Below are 27,508 nucleotides of genomic sequence, written 5' to 3' on the forward strand. Positions count from 1 at the left end.
ATGCAACACCTACTAAAAAATGCATATAGCTGGTTTTGGTGGGAGAACATCTGGATGCCTGCCAACTGTACATGGGCAAATTTAGAAGATCATAATGGATATATCTTTCCCAAACCACGACAGTTATTTGCCACAATTCCATATGCCTTTGTGATGTTGGTTATCAGGTTCTTTGCTGAAAGGTAAATATATATATATATATATATATATATATATATATATAAAGTATGTTATTTTTTGCTTCAAAATTTCACTTTTTTTCGTATTAGGTTTTCAATGCTATGAAAAATCTGAACCACTTTCTTCCCAATACCTATTTTTGCAGCTTTCAGACAGGTTTAGAATGTTGGTTCTGAGCTACTGATTGGGTCTCAAAATTGATATGCAGGGTATGAAAATGCACATTACAGTGAGGATGTGATTGTTCTCTTGCTTGCTTGTTTCCCTGCCTGGTTTGTTTGTTTGTATGTTTTGTTTTGTTTTTAAAGTGAAGGTAAAGTAGAACGATGTGTAAGGGGAGATGAAGAAATAAATCGTAAGGGGAAAAGACAAGCAGAATTAACAGGCCATAGGTGTAGAAAAAGAAAAGGCTAGATGATCAGATGGAATTGAATAGAGTCTGGCCTCTGTTGAAAGTAGTATTCATTAGGTTAACCACGTCATTTGAGGGAAAACTTGACTGAAAAATAACAAGCTACTAGATCTGTGGTCTAACCTTTCCAAACCACTAGAGAATTGGATATACAGTCCCAAAGGCTGTGTTGGCTGGACATCCTAGCAGTTGTCTTAAATGCTCTGGAGCAGCCTTTCTCAGCCTTTTGACCTGGAGGAACCCTTGAAATATTTTTCAGGCCTTGGGGAATCCCTGCCCATTCAGGCTCAAATACAGGCCAGAAGTCACAAAATCATTATATTCGTTTCATGGGTAGGCCTCTGTGTGTGTGTGTGTGTGTGTGTGTGTGTGTGTGTATATATATATATATATATATATTAATCAAATTTATCACTGCCCATCTCCCAAAAGGGACTCTGGGCAGTTTACAATAAAACATATGCATCAAAGGTGTTCATAAACTGAAAATGAAGAGTGACACTTACCTCTTTAATGTGAAGTTGCCTGAATTTGAAATAATTTTTTAAAATAAATCGTGATCTCCCAGGGAACCCCTTGTGACCTCTCCAGAACCCTAGGACGCCACGGAACCCTGGTTGAGAAACCCTGCCAATTTAGGGAAGATTCCTCATCTGTCTTGGAAGTCACACTATGCAAATGAAGGGATGATGCAATGTCATACGGGCTGAGTGAGTGCTCAGCATCTCCCCATGAGACAAAGCAAATGGGTTGCAACCTTGAATATATTAAACCTGACCTTGAGCCCAAGCAGACAGCACTTAATTTTTCAGTGCTGTAGTACAGCTAGCATCATATTGGAATTATTGCCCTTATATGCTTCCTCTTTTAATTCTCTTTCAGATATATTGCTGTTCCTCTGGCCAACTTCTTTGGCATAAAGAATGTGAGGCGTATCAAGCCACAGAATAATCCCACCCTGGAACAATTTTTCCAAGAGTGCACAGAAAAGCCATCCCAGGTGAGGATTTTTTAAAAAAATTGTTCAATGGGAGATTTCCATGCCCCAAATCACTGCCTGGTTCTACCTTTCCCTTTCCAACCAAGGGATGGTGAACCTGCCAACCTCCAGATCATGAAGAACTCCAAACAACCATAGTTCAAAGAGAGGGATGCTAGAATTGTAGTTCAGCAACATCTGGAGCTTCCCAATCTTGTTAGCCCTCTGCATGCTGTCTTAAAAGTCCTCAACTGATGGAGCTGGCCAATCATGAGTCACGATGCCCCCACAAGTGCAGATATCATATGGCTCCTCTCCATTGAGGTCTACAGGCTGCTGTACGGAACAAATGTTTGCAAAGAGCATATTTTCTTATATACATTTAGATAGAGTTTTCCATGTGCGCCAGAGCCCTGCTGTCTTATTTCAGGAAATATAGAATGCCTCCATAAGGCTAATCTTTCTAAAATATGTATATGCAACTTGCTAGCCCAGCAGTGGTTTTCTCCAATGACTCACAGAATACTATTGATAGGTTCATTTTTTTCCAACTGTCCCCAAATTAATCTACTCATCATCAAAACCCCAACACAATTAAAAATATAAGCCCTCACAAAACAGAACACCTGAAAAAGGACATGTCCACATACACCCAAATATTCTTCTGCAGAATCAGTTCAAGCTTTTCTGCAAAGGAAAGTCCTAATGTCAGGACTTCAGATGAGGAGGTGACAGTAGTCAGTTTTAATCCCTAGCATTTTGGTTTTCCTCCTTAATTCCAACTGGCTTCCTTAAGCCCTGAAATAGGAATTGGCTGCAAATCTAGATGCCAATCTCAATACTGTGCCTTCCCTCAAGTAATTTAGCTTAAGATCAAAACCTTTATTATGTAACAAACACCTTGAAGTATGTCACACTGTGTTCTTTCATCTCTTTCTTTCCAATTAACTTTTATTTTTTGAGACGCTTGGACTTGCAAAAATGGCATTCAAAGTCCTCCTGTGTGTCTGTGGTTTGGGAACAAAGGCACAGAGATTAGCATCCCTGTAGAAGAAGACCAGGCAGATTGATAAATAGAGGACATAGAATAAATCCTTAATTATCTATCTACATGCCAGTGCCCTTGTGGTGGTAGGCTGTGAAGTGCTGAAGAGTCCCTACAGCTGAAATAATACTCCAAGACCTCACCCTACGCAAATCCCTTGCAGCTGTCCATCCAAGGTCAGTCAGCAAAATGTTTTTGCATATTGCTGTAAGCAGTGTTCCTTCCTTCCTTCCTTCTTTTGGATAGCAGAGAAAATGTAAATTCAAGAGCAAAAGCTTTCAGTCCATATTAGAACTTTTTAAAAGGATTTTTTTTTTCCTTTTAAATTCCTGCCTCTGTTAGCACACTGGTATGAGCACTCGAAGAATAAATCCAAAGGGAAAGCAAACATGGAGTGCTGTCATCTCTAGTACAGTAAATTTTACTCCTTCCCACTTGCAAGTTAGATAAGATAACTGCAGGTCAGAGGAAGGGGAATAACCCTTATTTGCCTGGACTATTTCCGGCAGGAGTTAGGCTAGCCTTCCTCTCTCTGGTATCTTCATGCCCTGGACAGCCAGCAATTTCCCCTGTCAGCTCACTCTACCCCGCATTCCACTTTTCCCAAATTCCACTTTAATGAATTCCAAAATTATCCTGGAATCAGAATATGGTCAATTGCTGATCTTCTGCTTATAGAAATATTTCTCACATCTTTATTTTAATGTTGCATCTGTATGAATTGATGCCTGCCCCTGTCCCAATATACTTTGATTTCATTGGAATCACAGTGCATAAAGATTACACTTGTGTGTGTGTGTGTGTGTGCAGCACATTACTGCCCTTACAGTGCATTCCTTTGCACCAACAAGCAGCACACAACAACACACACTTGTATATGCCCTTGCAGCAAAATGGTATTTTTCAGGTGTTTTTACCAGTGGGGGAGCCCCGTCTCTCAAATATTTTTTTCATTTCAACAAAACTAAGTACCATCTAATTTAGAATATTTAAGAATCTGACATTATATCTGTTAGCATTATAATCCATCAGTTTGCTTGGTATTAGGTAGTTCTAATTGTACTTCTTGTTGCTGAAGCTAAAATGAACTGGAATTTATGTTCTGCTTAAAATTTCTCATATACTGACATTGTTGGGAAATATCCACTCCTCAGTCCAGGGTGTGCCCATTTTGCCACAACCCTCCTGGCCTGAGAAAGTCACAGTCAGTCCTATCCTTGATTTCTAAGGAGGCTGAAGTCCAAATGAAAGCAATGTTATTGAAGCTAACAAGTGTTATATTTGCATAATTTTTTTGAGGGCCCAAGAGGTTCTCCTAGCTTCAGTGAGCTCCCAACCTCTATGCCATATGGAGCTGTCTGGAGTACAGGCAGTCCTCATTTAGTGACTGTCTCATTTAGCAACCATTCAGTGTTACAATGATGATGAAAAAGTAACTTTACAACCAATGCTTGCATTTTTGACCTTAGTGGGTCAGTAAAGCAAAGGAAAGCTGAAGTCAGGTCATAAGCACAGGTGCAGTTTCACTTAACAACCACTTCACTTAGTGGTCCTGATTATGGTCACTAAATGAGGACTACCCATACTATCTGCCTTGCATTGCACCAAAATTTGGGAATGGGCTGGAACCCATGTTCATCACCTGCATGGATGACCGAGGATGTGAAATGGTTTTGATTAAAGGTGCCTTGCTTTACATAAATTCACTTCCACTAAATTCAGCATTAAAGGGGAAGGGGGAAGGAACAGTAAAAAAAAGAATGTTTGGTGGTAAATACCTAATGTAGGTGATCCTGATCATTTTTTTCCCTTAAGCCTGAACAAACTAACCTGCTTCTGTTCACAACCAGGCAACTCCTGTCTGAAGCTTCTAATATTCTGAACTTTTTAATGGTGACTGAATTTCAACACGTGGGTGGCCTGGGAATAGCGTTGCGAAATCGGGCTTGTTCAGTGTCGTGTTAAATTCCCAGCCCTTTGCAGAACAATGTGAATATCACGATGCATCTGTGACTTACTGGGAACGGTGTTGCAAGTGCTGCAGGTGATATGACAAAGAGCCGCTGGTAGTTGTAGAAACTTGGAAGAGCAGAAGAACCGGAAGCAGTCATGTTCTTTTTCTTGCCCCTCTCTGAACATTTGCCCAGTCTCTCTTCTCCTTTGTCTGCTGAGTGTGCGCTTTTGCCCAGTTGGGCACCAATAGAAAGAATCTGCAGGGAACCCACCTGGCTTTCTCCTCCGTTCAGCTTCAGGTCCAACTGGTTGTTGGCACTCTGGCAAAATGACTGCTGCTGTGGAGATCTTGTCCAGTGTAAAATAGCAGTTAGTCCTCACTTAACAACCATCAGTTTAGTGACAGTTTGGACTTACAACAGTGCTGGAAAAAAAGACTTACAACCGGTCCTCTCACTTACAACCGTTGCAGCATCCCCATGGTCATGTGATCACGATTTGGGCATTTGGCAACCAGTTTGCATTTATGACCATCGCAGCATCCTGTGGTCACGTGGTCACCATTTTGACCTTCCAGGTCAGCTTCTGGCAAGCAAAATCAATGGGGAACTGCGTGATTTGCTTAATGACCATGTGGTTCATTTAATGCCTGCATTGATTCACTTAACAACTGCCACAAAAGAAGTCTTAAAATCAGGTCAGATTTGCTTCATGACTGCTTCACTCAGCAGCCAAAATTCTGGTCCCAATTGTGGTCATTAAGCGAGGACTACCTGTACCAGTTTATCAAATTGTTACCTGGCCTTCTTACCTGGCCCCCATCTTCTGCAGGATGTCCCCTGTTATCCTTGCTTATATTCTTCCTTTTTCATAACAAGAGGGCATGTCTAAGCAAAGCACTGGGCTACATTTTTATTTTCTAAGAAAGCCAAGGGGCCCATTTGGGGACCCAGAGCATTTCTGGATGATGCTGAAAGATGATACTTTTAGTATTACTGCTTTCTATTTTTTAATTTTATTTTTTTAATGTAAAAACCTGATGGCTGTGAAGGGGAGGTATTGCTGGGTAAGTGACAGCCTGAATGCCATATTGGAGAATTCCAGTCCTAAGCCTCTGTAATGGTATGTGAGAAAGACCTTGAGAGGTGGGCAAAGAGATGTTGCCTAGGGAATGGTCAGATAAGAGAGGGCATAGCCTGCAGTTGCATAATGGGCGGAGAAAGAGGCTCAGGAGGACCCTCCCTAGCTTCTCAGGCTGTAAAGGAGACAAGGGGAGATTTGTACTTTCAGACTTGCAAGATTCTGTCAATGTAGCTTTACAATGAAGTAGAATTGGCTCATCTGGTCGTGTTTCCTGTCGGGTCTACCTGGGAAGGCTGACAGCCTCTCTATCACTGGTAAATAGCCAGTGTAGCATAGATACCCAGTAACGTATAGTCTTTAGCATGCTGTTCTAGGACTGGGGCTGATTCAACCTCAGACTTCCAGGCAGCAATGAAACTTACTGGCCAGTCTTGATGGTTGCCAGACTGGTAATGATACAGGAGCCTGTTATATCAACAACCAGCTGCAAGCTTCTCCATTAACAGTGGAAACACTGCCTCCCCACCAGATACTAAGAGGCTGTTAGAAAGGATACCCCACGTCTCCTCCTAATATGCATTGAAATCTATTGGTTCTAAATGAAAAGTAGTCCAGCTGCTGGGTTTCTTGTAACGCCATCCCATGCCTCTCAATAAATCTTGATAAAAAGGACTCTATGAGAGTCGTGCTTGGAAAAGAATCACTTTTGGTTTGAGAATTGGACATCTGGCCAATCCTTTTCTCTTAGCCTAACCTGCTTAATAGATTTTTGGGGAGAATGCAACTGGAGGGGATACCTGAACCCCATCTTTAGCACTGACACATTTATTATGGTGCTTTTGTGAACCAGAGGCCCCATCATCCAGTGGATTAGGTAGTCTCTAATCCATGAAAGCATTTGTTGGTTTGTATATTCATATAGTGCTTTTTTTAAAACAACAATGGGTAGTTTTTAGAACTTTATAGTGTCACAAGACTCTTTTTTTTTTAATCTAGCAAACACATCTTCTCTCTAAGAAGGATGGACAGTGTTCCTCCTCCTCCCTCCTCCTCCTCCTCCTCCTCCATACTGGGATAAAAGCTGCAATCCTTGTTTTTATTACTTGACTTCCAGCATGTGTATCACTGATTCCTCTCTCCTCCTTTCCCCAACCCTGCAGTCAGAAATACGTGGACTAGCCAAAAAGTGTAACTGGACTGTGCACCTGGTGGAAAAATGGTTCAGGCGAAGACGCAATCTAGAAATCCCAGCTCTGTGTAAGAAATTCAATGAAGCTTGGTAAGGAAAGACTACACTGTCCCCCATTCTCAGTCTGTAAAACACGTCTTCTCAGGTAGAAAAGTAGCCAGAAATTTGGGTTGTTTATTGCATGACCAGATATTTCCTTTCTTGCCAGTCAACTTAAATAAATAAATACTTAGTTAGCAATGAGCCTTGTCTTGCACATTCTCCAGAAACACTCATTTAAGTATGGAGCTTTGATCACAAAGTTGTGGCCACCATCTTGACTTTTTTGACCCCCTTCAGACCCCCTTGTATGCATGGAAGCTGTAGCTTGAGTTTCCAAACTGTATATGGACAGTTTTTACTAAATCTGAATATGAGGATTAGAAGTTAATTTCTTCTTCTTTTTCACTTACATCAATAACCTACGCTTTCTCCTAGACATGTGTGTGTGTGTATATGTGCGTATATATACACATATACATATAAATAATGCCAATTTATTCCCATAATGAAGTGGGTTAGCAATTTAAAGCTCATCTTGTTATTGGTTCAAGGATCCCTACAGATTTTAACTTGCAAGTAATTTTGTTCAGTTTCTTTCCAAGCACTCAGCACATAGCTAAGTGAAACAACACACTTGCTTTTGAAAGCTTGAACTTCCTTGGAAGTGGCTGTTGCTGAAAAGTGTCTCCTGGAAAAGTTCATAGAGCTGTACATTTCCTTCCTTTCTCTGATTCTGGCTTATATCCTCAAAGCTGAAATCATCTAGCCATGCTTATAGAGCCGTCTTCAGAAGTTAAATTTTTTCAAAATGGCAGTTACTGTATGACAGTGTTGTCGAAGCCCTGCCCCTTTTTGCAAGTGTTTTTTCCCCTTTTTTTAACGTTTATAAACAACAACACAGTGGAGATTTTAGCATTAAGTATTAAGCTCAAAGATCAAAACCTTTCTCATAGTATAAAATAATTCAATCCATTTTGCAACTATTTATCATCGTTATATTTAGCATTAATTGTACAATTTAAGCAACCATATGGTCATTAACATTTTCGAAATCAGATTTAACATTGGTATAAACTTTTCTTCCTCGTTTTTAAAAGGTTTAATTTATTTAAATCATAACATTAACAGTTCTAGTTTCTATTTATTGTGTAAAAGCCACTATAGTCAGCGATTATCTGTATTCTGTAATGTATTATTTATATTTTATAATTCAATAAAACAATTAATGTGGGAAAAGAGGGGTGGAGCTCCAATCACACAGTTGAAGACTACATTTTCTTTCTTCGCACACACTGACACACAGTGGACACCCCTGTATGGTTAAGAGATTTATTTATTTTATTTTTTATTTATAAATTCATTCACTGCCCATCTCTCCCCAATGGGGGGACTCTGGGCAGCTACAATAAAACAAGGGAAGTGTATTGGGTCACATAATTGTTCTTGTCTTCCCATCCACGTAATCACCATTTTTGTCTTTCTAGCAAAGCATTGCATGAAGGAAGGGAGAGCTGGCCTTGGGAATGGGGAAGGAATGAGTAAGCCCTTAAGGGTGTACTTTCAGAAAAAATTTACTCAGGAAAGTGTGAGACAGAAACTCAAAACAACCCCGCCTTGATTTCATTTAGTATAAGTTGGGACGTAGAGGAATATGGCCAGACTTTTAAGATTGTTTTTCTGCCTTAGTACAATGAAAACCGTTCCTGGAATCCCTACTGTGCCTGTTTCTTGAACTGGCCTAGTTCAGTAACTGTGGCTTACTTCACACTGCAAGTGAAAGTGGCTCAAACCACTGTACTTAATACAAATAATGAAAATGTGATCAAGAGGCAGATTAATGCATAAGTAGGGAGATGAGAAAACAAGCATTGCTGCTTTCTTAGCTGTGGTGAGGAGACTAGATAGTCTATTCTGTCTTACCATCTTCCTCTAGGTCCATATGGATGCTTTGATCTTACATTCATTTTATTTTTGCAGTTGGCGATGTTTATTCTACACTACCTCATTTATTCTTGGAATTATATTTCTCTGTGATGTAAGTTAAACATGGGGGGGGGGGAGTCAAATGGTAACAAAACCTTTATCAAGATTATAGCCTAATCTTGAGCTTGTTTTCATGGCACCTTCCCATGAGTTCTTAAACTTGGATTAAAGTTAGATGTAATCTCTTCAAAATTGGTTGAGCTAGACTTCTACTGTTATTATTCCAAATAGAATCATTGTTGTGGTTGGGAGTTTATGCTTTTGGGGTTTTTTTGTTTTAGTTTGTGTAGAAGAATTAAAATTAAGATAATTAAACCAGACTAGGCATTATGTAGGAAGAGTACCCACACATTTGCACCGCAACAAAATGATGTGGGAGGGAAGAATTTTATGACCTCCATGGTCCTATAGTTCCATTAAGATCAAAGAAGTATTAATTCTTTAACATATAGCTACCTTCAAGCCTAGCTTGGCTGCATTCATGCAGTTTTCTTGGCCATGCTACCAAAGCAGTTTGCCAAAATGCTAACTAACTGCAGGTTTCATGAACATTTGCCTCTTCCCATTGTGGGCTTCTTCTCTAAAAGTCCACCCTCAGCCATGGGTGGAAACTCACTGTGTGACCTAGGGCCAGTCACTCACTCTCAGCCCTGCCTGCCCAATCTACCTCACAACACTGTTGTGGGGATAAAAATTAAAGGAGAGCCACAAGGAAGCTGCTTGTGCTTCTGGAGGACAGATAAGATAGAAATCTAAGCAGTAAATAACAAATAAATGACACTACTAAATGAAAACAATTTGTGGCCATGAGTGAGATGTCTTCTGTGGAAGGATTCTGTCATGGAATACCCTCCAAAGAAAATCTTGGCTTTTTCCCATATTGTGGTGCTTTCAACACCAGGAGAAGTTTTTTTTAAAAAAAATTAAAAATATATATATATATTTTAATTTCCCAGGATTTTCAGTATCAAAACCCTAACTGTTTCTCAGTTCTCTGGGGCATTCTTGAGATATTAGTCTATCATTTTAGTCCTGCTACAAACTTTTTTGTACCCATTTCATGTCCTGCTGCTAATTCTCGACTCTATTAGCTGTTACAGTTCAATGATCTTGTTTTGTATTAAGCTGTCATTATTTTAAACCTTGCAAAGAACATTTTTTTTAAAATCCATTCACTCATGTCTGATTCTGGGAGACTGCCTGGGCAAGCCCCTGCAGTTTTCTTGGCAAGGTTTTTCAGCAGTGGTTTGCCATTACCTCCTTCTTAGGGCTGAGAGAGAGTGACTGGCCCAAGGTCACGCAGCTGGCTTTGTGCCTCAGGTGGGGCTAGACTAGAATTCACAGTCTCCTGGTTTCTAGCCTGATGCCTTTAATCGCTACACCAAACTAGCTCTTAAAGAACGTCTAATATTGTACTGCATAAATATTGTAGACAAATTTGTCAGAAAAGATGCCTGACATAACATTCTTATTTTTGAGGCCCACTGATGAATGATTCATTTCAATCTAATTTTGCACTTTGTTCTGTAGATACCTTACAGTGCATTGCTACTTTTATTTTACGTTCACTTTAAGTACAATGCTATGTATGACTGTTGTGAAGTTCACGTTACTGCATTCAGTTAGACTTTATTGCAGGCAAATTGGCACAGGACTGGAGGCTTGACTTAGACTGAGAGTTGCATACTGTTTAATTCTCCTTGGCATCCACGTGTTTTATTGATCAAGTGCTTTGTGTATGGTTATCGCAGTCTCCTTAAGACTCATAATAGCCAACTCCAATTTGGAGCTGCCAAAAATGGAGAAGTGTGCAGAAATCCTTGGAGGAGGGCCAGGAACATGCAAGTTCTAATGACGGAATCATAGAGTAGAGAAGGGCATTGATCCATCTTCAGCCAAAGTAGCTTACTGAGTGACTTTCAAGCCGTCACTATCTCTCAGCCCAACCTACCAGGGTTAGCTGTGAGGAGGAAAGGTGCAGTATAACTAGAAGGTCTTTGGCTTTCATTTCCACCCCTGTGGTGGCCACTGGCTTGGGCAAGGCTGTTGTAGAAGATAGACCAATATTGTTATCCTTGTGAGCAGCAAAAAGAAATAATGCCTTGCCCCCAAATTACCGAGTGAGTTGGGGGCAGGGGTGAGATTTGCACTATTGTCATGTGAAAAAATTAATGACTGTTTTCTGTCTCATTCTATATTCCTTTCAGAAATCCTGGTTTTATGACATTTGGCAAGTGTGGGTTAATTATCCATACCATGTGAGTGCCTTGCTGGTGCTGGTGCTTCTGATGCTTTGCAAATACTACTGTTAACTCTGCGTGAAAAAGTATCCCTGCCTTCATTGTTGATGGCACGTGAATAGCTTTCTTGCCATTTTCATTCAAGTGTTTCCTTAGGGAAAAAAAGTAAATGAAGAGTTGTCATGTTGTCATGAAAAGCTAACATGATGAAACAATTAAAGAAGAACCAGCAGACCACAAAAAATGTCCTGGCATCAATGTGCATCATTAGGAACATTATTATTGCTATGATTACTACTATATATTAGCAGTATTAGGTATGTTTGCTGCCTTGAGTAATATATAAAAAAGAAAGGATAAAAAGCTAATAATAATAATAATAATAGATTTCTAAGGCCACCTAAACATCATGCTATTTCCAAATCTTGATTAAGTCATTGCCCAGCACATAATAAAGTCCCACTGTAAGATAAACAACACTAACATTAACATTTCTATCAAAACTAGAAAGTGGAATATAAATGATATTAATATTAAGACTTCATGTCATATAGCATAAGATTAGTTAATATAGAAAATGCCATGTGTTGGATTAACAGTAGTAAAGGATATTAAAGTTTTCTCTTGTTTCTCAAAGTTTATGATAAAACACAACAACAATTAAAAAGCTAAATTATGGGAGGTAAGAGCTGTGAAGACCTGGCTCGTCATCCAGGCCTTCAGTGAGGGAGAGTGAGACCCCTTGCTTCATCAAGCTTGCCATCTTTTATCTTTATTTTTTATTGATTTTACTGTAATTTCTTTTTTGATTGTTGTGAGCCACCCAGAGTTGTTGAGAGCTGGGCAGCATACAAGCTTCTTAAGTTATTCTTACATTATTATTAATGACACCCCCCCACACACACAAATAAGTAAGTGATGCAAATGTATGGATAGAGCTTTCTCTGATCCAGTTAACAAATCAAATCAGCATTCCTTTAGGGTCATGTGACCCAAGGCGGCATTCAGGGAAGGTTCAAATCAAAATTTTATTTATTTGGTCCAAGACCAAACCCAATCAAAAGGGAATATAATGATTTAAAAACTCCTAGTGTATCAGTGAGCAGCAAACATGCTGTTCAGTTAAATACTTCTCTACCTGCTCCAGAAGCCATATAGCCCTTGCTTTACCTGAAGGACATACTGTGGCCTTATAGCAAAAGCATGTTAAAAGATGGGGTTCTCTGTTACACACACACACACTCCCAGGTTCGGCTTCTGGTCATTCACTCACATGATCACAGCCTGTTGAGGCACGTGGATCTTGTCAGCCCCCCTGGCTTTCTACTTGGGTTTTCCAGATAGGTGTGGCCTGAGCAGACAAGACACACAGCCCTTGTCAACAGATGGGAAATAATGAGGGACACACTCACACCACTTCCAACCGAACACTGAGGCACAACAGGTTCTTTGAAGACCCAGTGAATTTAAAGTAACAGCAAAACTTTACTGGTTGCAAGGTACATTTGCTCTTTCTCACATGTGCACATACACACACAAATCCACACTTACCCACGTCCTCTCAACTAGGCTGCCAGGCACTAGCTAGAAGGATGGAAGCTGCCAAGTATGGGTCCAAAGAGGACTCAAGGAGTGGGCGGGACCCCTTTTATATAACTGCTCCAATCCTGGTTCCATTATCAACCCCTTTCCTCTTGATCTGGAACAAATGTGCTCCCTTTCTAACCAAAAAATTAACTGTCTTTTCTCTTTTTCACACATTCTTCGCAGCCCTTGCTCCCCTCCCAGTATTGGTACTACATGCTTCAGATGAGTTTCTATTGGTCATTGCTCTTTACTCTCGGAACCGACATTAAAAGGAAGGTAAGGAGGATTTACAAACTCAGCTGCTTGGGGATGGGATGCAAGGCATTCTCAGATCCTGGCTTCTAGGATGCTAAATAATCAAGTAGATAGCAAATAGAAGCCTTTCTGACTCCAAATTTGACAGCCATTCCTGTTCTGATATTCAGGGTGGCTCAGATCATTTGGATCACTAAAATTGGGGCAGTGTAAGTAAATAAAGAAGTCACAATGAGCTAAGATTTACTTAGAACTGATCTGGCTCCATCTATCAGTTTCAAGGCAATCTTTGGTCTTTTTCTTTCTGTTTTGTCAAGCACATAATGTTGGCTTGCCTCCCAATTAAGCTACACCCCACTGCCCATTACAGTTATTTTCTTACAGAATTCCTTCAGTACTACTACTACTACACCTCTTCCTCCTCCCCCTTCCTTGCAAATCTGTTTTTGCAAACTGCAGCTGCCTGCAGCAAACAGATGTATAATGATGCAATTTTGCACAGCATCTGGATATTGTGCCAGTGAAGAAGAGAGCCAGTGTGGTGGTGTGGTTAAGATACCAGGCTAGAAACATGGAGGCTGAGAGTTCCAGTCCCACCTTGGGCACAAAGCCAGCTGGGTGACCTTGGGCCAGTCCCTCTCTCTCAGCCCTAGGAAGGAGGCAATGGCAAACCACTTCAAAAATCTTGTCAAGAAAACTGCAGGGACTTGTGCAGGCAGTTACCAGGAGTCAACAATTACTCAAAGGCATGTGTGCACACCCACCCACACACCAGTGAAGAAGCTTAGCACCAGGCAGGCCCAAAATACATTATTTCAGTTCTGGCTACTTGCTATGCATTTCAGACTTACCTGTAGAAAATGGCAGGTTTCTTCAGGAGAACTATGTTCATGACCCCTTTTGCCCAGTTATATTCTAACAGTGAAAAAAGAAGCCTCAACTTCCACCTTGTGACTGCGAGGACCATTTTTGCTTTAAGGTTTTTCTCAAGAGCAATGTGCTTTCTCATTCATCCAAGTGATGTGCTCCATTGCCCACTGTTCTTTTTCAACAAGATTCTAATTGGTCTCTATGTTTACAGTATATGGCTTTGCTGCAGTCGAGTGGATGATTTCCTTGCTTTCATGTATCCATCCAGAATCCTTCTGGGCACATTGGCTTCAACACATCCACCCTAATTTTTCTGAGATAGAGCAATCAATCTCCCTCTTCCCAAATTTAATCTTCTTTAAGAGAAGGGTTTATCTTTTAATTTTCCACAGGATTTTAAAGCCCACGTGGTACATCATTTTGCTGCCCTTGCCTTGATGTTCTGTTCCTGGAGTGCCAATTATCTCCGTCTTGGAACCCTGGTGATGATTGTCCATGATTCTGCAGATATCTGGCTGGAGGTAAATGTTAACATCTGCCTATGCCTGTGCTTAGTTGCCCAAGTCACTGAATTTTGTTATTATTGTTTTTAATTCATTGTGGTATCTGGAGGAGCTGTATATGAACCCTCAGCCTGAATGATGAGCTGTCTTATCAAGGCCTGACAAGGAGGATTGGTTCATTTAGTCCAGCAAAAGAACCTGGTGGTCTTCTACCCAAGAACTAACTAAGTCCTAACTTGTTTATTTATTTTTTCCTGAGAACAGTCAAGGTTGGCTCGAGGCGTCTACCTAGCTGAACACCACCTTTGGAACCAGTTCTATGAAGACAAATCTTCAAGACTCTCCTAAACCATTTATGTCATAGGGTCCTCTGTCCTATTATTGTGAAGCAGTGCTGTTATCTTAAGTGTCAATCCTTATAACTGAGATATAAATACAATACTTTTTGTCAGTGACAGCTAGCAACTAGGTATGTTTCCTGACCAAATGCACAAAACAACACTGGGTAGAGTTTTTTTCTCAGATGTTTCCTTAATATTTTTTTTTCCAGAATCCTTTGGGGAAAAAAAATCATTTTGCAATATTGTTTAGGAGTCTTGATGCGTTTGCACTCATAAGAAATACAGTTTTGAACTCTTTAAATTTGTTGGCTCTCTTCTTTGCCGTGTATATATGATCATATATGACTACTGCTGCTGTAGCAATGTGAGAGAAAATGGTGTGAGAAGTCACTGCATTACCACTCCCTTCTTTTTCCATGGGACACAAACAGCCAGAAGTGCCAGGTACCTGAGTGTGAGGAACAAAGGGTGGGAACAAGACCTGCGCAGCCTGTTTTCTGGCAAGTCTTGCATAGAAACCTAGAAAGGAGAAGTAAGTAAGAAAAGTGGAAAACACCAAGAGAACTTGGAAACAAAGCCAGCTCTGCCTTTTGACCAGGCAGTGACCTAAGATTCATTTACTGCCATGGGAGCCCAATATGTTGCTTGAGTTATGTTAGAACCTAATATGGGATACAGCTTACCTGGCCTCCTCTCTGCACCCCAAAATGCAAGGCAGGGTAGAACACCCATCTAGAGTTCCCCACTCCATCCATCATAGTCACTTCTGGAGGCCAAGGTACTTGTGATGGCAGGGCTAAGCTATGTGTTCAGAATGCAAAAGAGGGGCATGTGAGTGGGAAATGCTCAACCTTCTTTCCATGTGCTATTGTTTCTCCCCATCCTGTCCACATATTTGCAACCAGGAGATTAGAGCCAGTGTTGCCTTGTGGGAAGGAGTGTGGACAGTGGACAGAAGAGGCTTAGCCCCACAGTTCAGTTCCCTTAGGATGGGAAGAGGCATGGGGTGGGGGAGAACCACTTTCCCTTCCTAAAGTTATATAGCTGTGAAAACAATGGACTCTTCTTTGATCAGAGCTGAGAGGGGGGTGGGGGGGGGTAGGTAGGTAGGTAGATATAAGTAAATACAGATAGATATTTGAAGAAATTTTTTACAGAGTAAAAACAATACAAATTCAATGTAGAAAATGAGAAGTAAAGAAAATTGATAAGTAAATAAGTAAGAAATTAAGGAGAAAAGAAAGAAAAAGAAAAGATAAAAAGATATAAAGATGCGGCTTCGGATCTTCTTTACAGCAGTTATATTTTATCCTCTCAGGGCTGAGAGGGGATTTGATCTCCACAACTCACTGGGTTTTTTCTTCAACCCACTACAGCTGATCTTTTTTCAAGAGATTGTCCAGAGGTGATAACATCTCCTAATTGTTCAATTTCAGGCTGCAAAGATGTTCAACTATGCTCACTGGGATAATACCTGCAGTGTTCTCTTCGTCATTTTCTCAGTTGTGTTCTTTATCACACGGCTTATTCTCTTTCCATTTTGGTAAGTTGTGTTATGGATTGTTTGGCTTCAAAACGTGACTTCTGGATGATACACCTGTTCTTAGCCAAGCAACTGAGAAACAAATGACCTCTGGATATTTTCAGGGCTGGGTGCCAAACATGATAAAGGCTATTCATAACCTATGTGATTGAATTTAATTTAGGGGTATGAGAAAGTCGAAGAAAGCTGAAGGAATATTGGTATTTCCTGTAGCCAACAAAAGGGTGGAGCTTCAATTGCACAGTTACAAACATCTTGACTTTCTTGACCTCCCTCCATGGATGTCCTTGGAAAGCAAGTTAAATAGGAAGTTGCAGAAGGATAGAAAGTGGTCTGTTGGCAGCAAAAAGGAGCCAAGAGGACAGTGGCATTTCAAAACTAACACATTTATTGAGGACTTTGTGGGCCTAAAGTACACTGAGTGCCCCACAGTGGTCCAGATGGGCAGTAGATAGAGAGATGAACTTTATTTACAGTCATTTATCGGCACGGATGATGAACAGGGAGTACACAAATAGGATCCAGAACAAAATTCAACTGACATTCTTCCTTAGTCTCTCCCTGGTATTTAAACTAAAAAAGGTACAATCATCTTTTTAAAAAAGGCCACCGTAAAACATGGTGCACATCAGTATGTAAGAAACACTTTGGGTGGCATTAAAGTCTATCTTGCCATAGCCAGAATGTCCCCAGAAACTGCCCCAGCCTGTGCTCTCTCCTTAGCCATGCAAATTTCCTTTCTGATCTTTCAGGGTTTGCAAGCATCCCATAAACTATACAGTAATTACCTTTAGTTTTGGGGGGAGACCGATGAGTTAATGTTCAAAGCTTCTCCAACATCTTTAGATTTGATCTCTTGCTTGAATCTGAACCCTGACAACATTTGAGTTATGCCAAGTTAAGTAATATGTTTATATCTCTTGTTTATTTATCTTTGGACATTGTCTTTTTCGATGTTTTGACTTTTGCTTTTGTTTCAGAATTTTGGTCTATATTGGCTCTGTTACTTTAAGGCCAAAAGCATTAATATGAGAAATAACAACAGATAAAAATCCAACTGTGTTTTTTTCTCTCTCTCTCATTTTCTTAACAGGATTTTACGGGCCACAATGTATTATCCTATTTTTTATACCCAGACAGTTGTCATAGCTTATTTCCTGTACAATGGGCAGCTATTGGTCCTTCAAGGTCTTCACTTGTATTGGGGCTACTTAGTTTTCAACATGCTGAAGAAATTCTTTTTTTTGAAGGTAAGGCTGGACTTCAGGATCCTTCTGCTGGAAGGCTGTAGATTGTGATCCACTAGAAACCATGGAGTCCTCTAACTTGGTTAGAACAGTCAGTCAATTGGAGGATGAGCACACAGTCAGAGCTCTACCTAGGACCAGGGTCCCTCACCTAACTCATTCAGAAGTCCCCAAGCTTTTTCAGCCAGTGGCCATGTTGACAGCATCTCCTAGCTGCTCTTACAAAATGGCTAGAATGGGTGTGATTGTAGTAATGGGGCTTGCCCATACATAAAATGGATATGAGGCTGGTCAGGGACAAAACCTCTATTAAACAGAAGGGAAATGATTGAGATTTTGTCCGTAGCTATCTACTGTTTTGGTTTTCTAAGAATGCCCATAAGGAGTTGAGAGGTATTCTTGGAAATACAAGATGAACCTGGTGCTTTGTTCTACATCTTGTCAACTTCCAAAATCATTTTTAAAAATTTACAATAATCTTTTCACAGTTAAGGTTCTGTGGAGCAGGGAGCCCAGTATTGCCAAAAGAGGTTTCCATGGGCGCATTTGTCATTGTGATTATATGTTGGAAACCCCCAGAGCTAGGGCTGGATTTTGAAGTCAATGTTGAGCAATCCAGAAAACTACAAATTAAATATTTTCTTTAAAATAATATCCATAATTAAATAAAAATGTTACTATGGCCAAAGGCCAGCAAGAAAAAACAAAGATACAAATATCTATAGAAAAATGAACAAGTAAAATATTCAGTTGAATGGAGCAATGTGTGGCCATTAGAAACTTGTGGGTTTGCTCTACAACTAGCAAAGTCCAGGTTTCCTACCCACTAATTTTCACATTAATTACCTGCCTTGAGCTAGCCTGTTCCACCAGTCTGTGTACAGAACCATGCCACTCTCCACAGCATTCTTAACTCTCTTTAAAGTCTGATTTACCTACATCACATTGGATTTTGTGGTGCGCTAAGGGCTGCCGTGTCTGTGTGTGTGTGTATGGGGGGGGGGGGGGAGAAAGATCAATATATTTTGCATAGTAGCTTGGAAGTCACTGGTTTGTATGTACACAGCTATGTAATCCAAAGCTGATCTGCTGTTGATCTGTCCATAACTGTGAAATGATCACTGCCCTTCTTCCTGCTCACAAGTCATCTTTTCCCCAAGCCAGTATAGAAAGCCAGATGCAAATCATGTTCTGCCACATACACTGGGCCAAATACCATTGATGATGGGTGCATAGTTATCATAATAGCTATCAAAAACTAATCCTAGATAAGGCAGCTGGAGTGTGAATGTTGAAGCTTCTGATACGACTGAGCTCCTCCACAGATAATATTAGACAGGGGTGTGTGCATGAAAAATCTTAATCCAACCTTGAGAGTAGATACAGACACCTGAAACGTAGATTGTTGGATAGGGTTTCAGAGCACATTAAGCATTAACGTTGTGTAGTGTTTATTAACATTGTGTAATGCCACTTTCATATTTTTATCCAAAGGACTTACAAAACATTTCAGGGCTCTGATGCTTATTATTCCAAAGCAATTAACAGTGGCTTCTTTTTTAGACAGATCCTTGGTTTGGTGCTGCTTCAGCATCTTTAATTGGCTCCTGGCAAAAGCTGCTTACTTCCACTTTAGTTACTATCAGTGATTACAGCATATCATAGTGATATATCTCACCATATCATAGTGAGAATCTTTGCAAAGAAATTTAAATGCAAATCTGAAAGTCTTGTAGTGATTAAATGGTAAGTGTATATACTTTTCCCCCCCACAATAAGTAGAAGACATTTCTGCATAGCAGTAACACCATATCCAGTCTTCTTTCAGACATGTTGTTTGCTTTCAGAAAAAAGTGATTAGGTGTTCTGTAAATGTCTTAGTACCTTCCCAAGATTACAATTCCCTGATTTCTTTGGGGAGAGCCTAAATCATTTCTAAAACCATATTAAATACCAGCTCCCCAAATAAGTGAGCAGCAAAGATTGTCTTTCCCTGGGCCAGCCCAGCATCTTGCATCTTGGTTGTTCATTCTACAACCAGTTACCCTTTCCAGGTGCTCAGGATTCCTATACCAGCTTGGGCTAAAATAGCCAATGACAAGGTAAGCAGTGTGTGATCTATGCATACTCTATCCAGAGGTGTTCAATCATGGATATTTGGGGAGGGGGGGGTTCTTGTGAAAAATTTACCTGAATCTCTGGATCAATCAAAATGGTCTGCAAAGTGATTAGTTCCAAAGTGTACTACCCAGTCATCTCCTCTGGAGGTACAATTCATTCTCTAAATGGGCTATTGATTGATTGTTTTGATCCTAGAAATCATATTTCTTCACAATCAAGTTTTGCCCTCAACTGCTTCTCCCAGTAGATGGAAGACCAACCCCTTAGTCATCCTAAAGGAGCACACTGATCTGTTGTGCCTAATATAATTGGTAGACTTCCAATATCAGTCTTGACTTTAGAACTGGATGGAAGAATGGATTTTCCACATTGGGATAGCTGATTGTCTTAAATTCTCTTGTCCTTCTTCTGATTCGGCTGTCATTGATACTTAGAGATCCAACAGTTTTCTCAGAACATTTCCTTTACTTTACAGCACTGATCAGTCTCTTTGGGCTTAAATTCTAATTAAATTGGTGGGTAGGGTAGGCAATGTGGGTCTTGGTCTTGACAAGCCAGATCTTTGTGCCTCAGGTGCTTCTACAGGCATGTTTAGGTAAAGGTTTCCCTTGACATTAAGTCCAGTCGTGTCCGACTCTAGGGGGCGGTGCTCATCTCCGTTTCAAAGCCAAAGAGCCGGCGTTTGTCTGTAGACACCTCCGTGGTCATGTGGCTGGCATGATTAAACAGAACGCCGTTACCTGCCCGCCGAAGCGGTACCTATTGATCTACTCACATTGGCATGTTTTCGAACTGCTAGGTTGGCAGGAGCTGGGACTAGCAACGGGAGCTCACCCCGTCACGTGGATCCGAACTGCCGACCTTCCGATCGGCAAGCTCAGCAGCTCAGCGGTTTAACCCACAGAGCCACCGCGACCCTTTATGGTCTACTAAACAGGCATGTTTAGTAGACCATAAAGTAAAAGACAATTTTTTAATATCCTGATGCTTATATTTCTGCAAAGCGTACAGAAGGAAAACAAGTAGTCACCATGGCAGTGCTTGCCAAGAGTTGCTGAATTGATTATACTGTCAGATATCAATGTTATTTTATTACATAGGCCATTTGCACCATAGCCTCTTGTTTTAGCATTCCTGCATTTCAACTTTGCTAATTACGACTGTACTTTGTTATTCACTTTTTCCCAAACAAGTCATTCATTTGTTAATGCATTAGATCCCCTGAGGCATCCCAGGTCCAGATCCAGAAATGGGTTTTCCAACCTCTTTTCACTAAGGCCTTTAGTATCTTGCTGGAGCAGACCAAAGGACCATTTAGCCGGATCATGTTTCCATCAGCCACAAGCCACTTGCTTCCAGCAAATGCATGAGAAATGCCCAAAGACCACAATTCTTTCTCTGCTTTTCACTCCAACCTCAGACCGTGCAGGTTAATAGTGATTGGTCTCTGAAGTTTTCTGATTTTTCCCTTAGACACCATGCAAATTCTTGTCCTCTCCCCATCTTGTGGCAGTTGCATTTTATAAGTGAATTGATGTGTGAAGTCAAACAATTTGAATCCCTTGTTTTGGAGCTTCTGTCCATTACAACCCACACATGCGCGCGCACACACCACCCTTGTAACATCTTATTTGAATCTGCAAAATCAAATGGAGAAAGCTTTCCTGGATTTAGAGAAAAGACTCATCAGGTTTCAATATTTTTTTTTCCTTTAATGTGGATGAAGGGAGAATTTTGCCTGCATCTAAATAAATAGCACATAAGAGAGAGATGGGCTGAGGGTTTCTCCTTGACATGGCTATTTGTCTACATGCACAGATTATCTTTATTTGAAGGGTGCATAATCCTCCACCAATAACCTGAAAAAGTATAAATCTTATTTTTTGATGTTAGAATTTGATCCTGATTATGGGGACACTAGAACAGTTCATGCCATGTATGTTGTCATTATCTCAACACCATTATGGATATTCTATAATATCTATTCTCTTCTCTCCTCCTCTCCCCTCCCCTCCCCAGTATTTTGACTCAAACCTCCTGTACTCTTCCACTTAGTTTCCAAACCAATCCTCTTGGAACACCACAGCTTCTCTGGGAAAACATCTTTGAGTCTCTCTTTGACACTCTTATTCCCTCCAACATCTGAGTGGCTTTTTTAATTTTGGGAAGATGGTGTCACTTCCTCTTGGCCAGCCAAGGATTCCAATGAGTGGGATGTTTCTGTAAGTGTCTAGAATTCCTTTCCCCCCCCCTGCCTTTTTCCTTAGGAAAAAAGGTTGTGTTTTGTACAACTTCCCTCTGTTGAATGTGTCTCCTGGATAGCCAGTTGGCCAAGGCTGGAACCTGTAATAGCAACTAGATGTGGAGCATTAAATGTCTAATCGGCAGGGGGAGAAATGTTACAGGAAAGAGCATACAGTTTCCCAATCAAAGGAGAAATAAAAAGCTTTTCTATCTAGCAGATCCACCAAGTCAAGAGAATGTTGCTGCATACGTGGTGCAAAGGAATATGAATATGATCCTGGAGTAGTGGGAAATGATTCTAGACTTAATCTGGAATGTTTTTCAAAAAAGGGCATGGCAGTGTGTGGTATGAGTTAAGCCAAACTGTAAAAGATGTGGTTCCTGACAAAGCAGAGCCTAGTTTGAATTTGCCAACCAAGGTCCCTTACAGAAGCAATGCTTGTTAATAACTGGAATGTGGCCAACTTTAAAATTTCAGGTTTAATCACAGATTAAGTGTTTGGGATGCTAGTAACTGCTCAGGTGATAGCAGGTGATGAGAGGAAACTGAGAAGAGGTAAAATTGCAAACTGGTTACCTAATTCAGTTAGATTGCTAACCCTTGTAGTCAGAGTAGTCTAGAAAACAAACTGCATTGTGAATGGTTTTTCAAAATATATGAATATACATATAGGAAGGTTTCAAAGGATTAGATGAAAATGCAAGCCTGTGGTTTTTCTTTGAATCCCTTATTGTGCTCTTCCAGTTACAGTACGCAGTAGGATACTCTAAATCTTATTATCTGTATTATTGTTTTGGATTGGTTTTGGTTTGCTTTAAGGTGGCCCAATTCTCATAACAAGAACCCCTTTAGCTCAACGCAAAGCTTCATTTTAGGGTTAACAAAGGCATTTAAAAACAAAACTAAAAGTCTTGGTATGTTGTCCTTTGTTTTACTGCCAGGAATGGATTTATAATTGGACTCATTCAAAAAGCAGTGGGACATTGGGAGTCACACCTGGGCTTTTGACAGGCTTCCAAAGATGCATGCCCTGGAGGAGTTACTGAATTTCAGTAACATAATTAACAGAATTTATGGAGTCCACGACTGGTAGTAAAAACTGTATTTCCTTCAAAATAGTTTCAATCTCCGCTGGGTTCAGCCAGATGGTAATGAAACGTATCTGAAATGAAGTATTGTGGTTTGGTAGATAGATATAAGAAGTGATAACATTTGGAGGCTACTTTTGGTTTCAGAAAAGGTGTGAACTTGCAATACCTTGACTGGAGAAATTAATTGTTTGTTTGGATAGGAAAGGAGAAGATAAGAGCCTTTTGCTTGTTCTTTCAGGGTCCGTCCCCAGGCAGAGTGACTTGCTGTTTTATCACTTACAGAGACTCAAGTTCTACAGGGCCTATAATTCTGGGTACACTTCCTTTGGAGCAAGCCCCTTTCTTAATGAACAAACTCACTTTTGAGTCAAGGTTTATAGGAACGTGTTGGCCATTATAGCTGATTACATTAGCAACATGGATTGAGTTATACAGGTGCCTTTGGAAAGGTTTGGTAACAATAATTTGCAGATAAGTAACTCCAATAGGTTTGGGTTAACATTTTTATTGCTCAACAGTTCTTTTAAGTTTCTAGTTGCTGAGCTGGCTAACAGGTCTCATCTGTGAGTGTTTTTATATCTCCCAATGCTTTGTAATTTGGGAAAACCAAGGGCTATTAAAGTTTGAAGCTTTTTTCCCCAAGAGAGACATTTCCTAAACATTAATATTCTGTCTTTAGTGGAAATTCTCACTGATATATTCACCAGTGTTAAAACTGCAGATCCAGAAAGATGATAATGATGATTTGAAACCCAGTGATCAATTATGAGAATTGTGATCTAATCAATTTGGAGGACACCAGACTGGGACAAGCTGCTTTCAATCAAAGTAGGCTAGAAATGATTGCAAGCATCACACGATAGATATTCTAAATGACCCAAACTTTCATATGGCAGTTGTGTCTGTCATACAGTACTAATATCACAAAAATAGAAAGGTTGGTAATCACTGCATAAATCGTTTATTAATTGGTCGGTTGAATGTTATCTTCACGGTTTCCATGTAACCATCCCTTTATATGTTGAAATGAACAGAAGTTGATTTTTTAAGTGGAGTTACATACAATACATGGAATTATTATTCTAGTATTCTTCTAGCCAAACAATATATTCTTGTTTGATCCACAGCTGCTTGTACTTCTTAGTACAGTTAATGCAATTTGGCTAAATTTCACATATGTTTCAACAGAGCAATTATGCAGATACCTTGCCTTTGGATTCTCCAAAAGCAAAAGTCAGCATAAGTTCAATAGAAAAAGAAATCACAGAGTATTCAGAGTCTAAGATACAATTGTCATGTAAGGCAGAGGCATCTCCTCAACAACACATCACGTTCTTCATCAGTGAGGCAATCTTAGCACATGCTGATCCAAGGCTGAAAAATGAGCCAGGTTTCCATCAAAATATTTCCTCCCTTTGTACTGGGCACATATATTACTCTGGGATTTGTGGAGTTTTTTTTTTTTCTCCTCTCTGTAAAATCCTAATGACAATCATCACAGAGCCCCAGAAAACCTTGTGGCCTTTGTTAAGGGCAAAGGGAAATTCTACCCAGGAAGTATTAGGGGTGATTTGGGCAAGATGATAGCTCATCAATGGTTTGTGTGGGGAAGGATGTTTTTCCTTCCCTTTATCTGATCATGTGCCAAGTTTATCTTCCAGTATTTACACTATGATTTGTTTATTTGGATACCCTTCTGCATATAGCTCTGGAAAAGACAAAAGAGAGAGCCCCAGGAAGTTTGTGCTGTGTGGTCAAGCTGATGGAGTTTTATGTTTTCATTCTCTGTTCTAACTTTGCTCTGTTTTCGTGGAAACGAGGCATACCTATGGGGAAATGGGCAATCCCGAGTTGTAGTTAGACGATTCTCCTAAGAGTCTGATTTGTCCTTATGAGCGTATGTATGAAGTGACAGATCTAAGAATGACCTAAGATCAAATGAAAGTGTGTTCTTGTTGTGCACAGAAGGGTCAGCGTAGCTGTCAAAGTCACATTCTTCCAAGCTAAAGGTTAAAATGGTACAGATGCTTACTTGCTAGTAAACCTCTGCAAATTCAGTGTAGCATATATATGTACAGCAGGTCCCCAGTTTAAGAATGAGTTCCATTCCTAACTCTGTCCTTAAGTCAAATTTGTATGTAAGTTGGAACAGTTATTTAGCATCAGTTAGTCAAATGTTTGTCTTAGAATGTAGTATATATTTTACCTTTCTATAAAACACTTAAGAAACACTTCCAAATACACTAAAACATCTTAAACATAATAAAACACAAAGGAGTATTGTGTATTTAACCCAAAACATTGTACTTAATTCAAATTTTTAATGTAATAGGCTTTATTGCAGTCCGTCCTTAACTAAGAGTCATCCGTAAACTGGGGCATTCTTAAACCGGGGACCTGCTGTATATGGTTGCATTAGGGCCAGTTCTAGGCCTAGGCAACCTAAGCAGTCATCTAGGGCATCAAATTTTAGGGAGCGCCAAAATGGAGAAGACTTCCAAAATGCACAATATGAGTATAAAATCTGATTTTCTTTCCTCATGGCTTTAGAACTTTTTCTTTCTACACTTTTTGAAAACACTTACCTGCAAAATCAGTCAAGTGGTAGTGAACAGCACACTAACCAGATGTTGCAAGTCATGGAAAAGAAATTATTGTTACAGCTATGGACCTCAGGAAGCTGATAAGAGTACTGAAGCAAGACAAGGTCTGATAGGAAGGTGCAAGTGAGTCACATGGCTATCAGCTTATCGAAGTTATACCCAGAAAGTCAGTAATGGTGCATTGTGCACCAGTGTGCCCACTTGAGTGTTAAGTACAATTTTGCAGAATCGTTACCATATATCAGTGTTTCTCAACCTCAGTGACTTTAAGATGTGTGGACTCCAACTTCCAGAATTCCCCAGCCAGCCATGCTGGGAATTCTAGCAGTTAGAGTCCACACGTCTTAAAGTTGCCGAGGCTGAGAAACACTGCCGTATATCAACAATGGATGCTGATGTAATTAAAATTATTTACACAGCAAATAGGGTGAAAATGTCTGAGAAAAGAAAATCGTAAGTGTAAAGCTCAAAAACTCAAAGAAAAAAAAGAAAGAAAGCAGAGAATATGACTTTGCCAAAATGTCTAGAGCCATCCCTGGGTTGCACCAGTAATCTTTGGTGCTGGAGCGGGTAGATTGATGCAGAAAGATGAATAATATGTTATTCTGCAGGAGTTTTAAGGATGGATTTTGCATCACGTTAAAGCATAATACTGTAATAGATTCATCAGCTACTTTTTGATTCTCAACTACCAGTGAACTATAGCATCTCTATAAGCAATCAGTAACTGTTGGTCTACACCTCTTCTGAATGTCATCCTTTCCTTCTTGTTTGCTTATAACACCAAGCAATCTACCATAGTGAATAGTTGGCTTCTCTTAATGCTGCTGGTATTCTTTATTCCTAGGAAGTTAAAGATGACCGGAGTGATGAAGAAGAAGAAGACTCTTTCAGTGATGCTGAAGGGGAATGCATGAAGAACGGAATGAAGAATGAATTAAGTGATCCTATCCTAAATAATAATAATAATAATAATAATAGTAAGTAATGCCCAGCCAATATCATCTCCTAGGGCCATTATTTGCTGTGTCATACACCCAACCCACCATATAGACTTTCACATCAACATCTAAACCAAAGTCCATGATTGATTTTACTGCCAATCAGGAGATTTAGAAGTGAGCTTGGTTTTCAAAAAGAGCCTCCTTTGTAATATCCTGCCTAGAGGGCATGTGATGAAATTATTTTGTGAAAGCTCTGAATGCTCAAGAATTGGAATGAATTTAGAATATAACAATTTCCGACTGTTCGTGCATTTAAAATTTGATAAGACTTAAAACAGTTTGGACAAGTTTTTAATAATGTTTTAATATGATTTGAGAAGTCTGGCTTCATACTGATTCTACTGAAGAGCAAACTGTTTTTCACAAGGAAAATTCATGCAGCTGGAATCTGCTTCAGTGAAACATTAACCATATTTGATCAACGGGCTGCTTATTGATGGACTGGAAGTAAAGACAGGAAGGCTTTGTCAATTCTGCTCTTTCTCATCTCATCTCTATCAGTGGAGCCCTGGATGTAATTGTCAGATGTAATTGCCAAGCACAGAAGTGAATTCTGGTTTCAGTGCTCTTACTTTACTATTTGTTATTCTTCTATAGTAAATATCCACTTCTTTTCCTTCTTGGAAATAACAGTGTTGGAGAAGCTATCAAGTCCAACCTTCTAACCACCTCTTGGAATCCAAATTAAGGCATCCATAAAAAATAGCTGTTCAATTTCAGCTGGACCACATCCAGAGAAGAGAAACCCACCTCTCTGAGTAATTAGTTCCACTGCTGAAGTGCTCTTACTGGCAAGACAAGTTTCCTAAACATTTAATAATATTCAACCAAAATGTTGATGTCTAGTCAAAGCTATCCTAAAAGTCAACTAGTAACAAGGAAATATATCAACTTGGAAGACAGAAAATTCTACCTTTTCACATAAATGTGTTCCCATTCTATTGTATACTCAGTGATACATTAAGAGAGATACATAGGGTGAGGCAAGGGGG

At 39.9% G+C, this 27,508-nt stretch overlaps 1 protein-coding gene across 1 annotated transcript; it reads left to right on the forward strand.

The window, feature by feature from the left end:
- On the forward strand, positions 1–26,500 carry CERS3 (ceramide synthase 3). The gene is made up of 11 exons (XM_063314317.1): positions 1–182; positions 1,475–1,592; positions 6,813–6,931; positions 8,861–8,918; positions 11,074–11,124; positions 12,877–12,969; positions 14,211–14,339; positions 16,099–16,205; positions 17,299–17,455; positions 19,507–19,554; positions 26,360–26,500. The coding sequence occupies exons 1-11, from the start codon at positions 1–3 to the stop codon at positions 26,498–26,500; spliced, it is 1,203 nt and encodes a 400-aa protein (XP_063170387.1).
- The last annotated feature ends 1,008 nt before the right edge of the window (positions 26,501–27,508 follow it).

This window comes from Candoia aspera, chromosome 13 (assembly GCF_035149785.1).
Source record: "Candoia aspera isolate rCanAsp1 chromosome 13, rCanAsp1.hap2, whole genome shotgun sequence".
NCBI classification, from domain to species: domain Eukaryota; kingdom Metazoa; phylum Chordata; class Lepidosauria; order Squamata; family Boidae; genus Candoia; species Candoia aspera.

Bases quoted from the DNA above. Each gene is read 5' to 3' on its own strand.
- CERS3 (XM_063314317.1), top strand. From the start codon at position 1: ATGCAACACCTACTAAAAAATGCATATAGCTGGTTTTGGTGGGAGAAC. The intron at 6,932-8,860 runs GTAAGGAAAGAC...TTATTTTTGCAG, and splicing joins AAGAAATTCAATGAAGCTTG to TTGGCGATGTTTATTCTACA. The intron at 11,125-12,876 runs GTGAGTGCCTTG...CATTCTTCGCAG, and splicing joins GGGTTAATTATCCATACCAT to CCCTTGCTCCCCTCCCAGTA.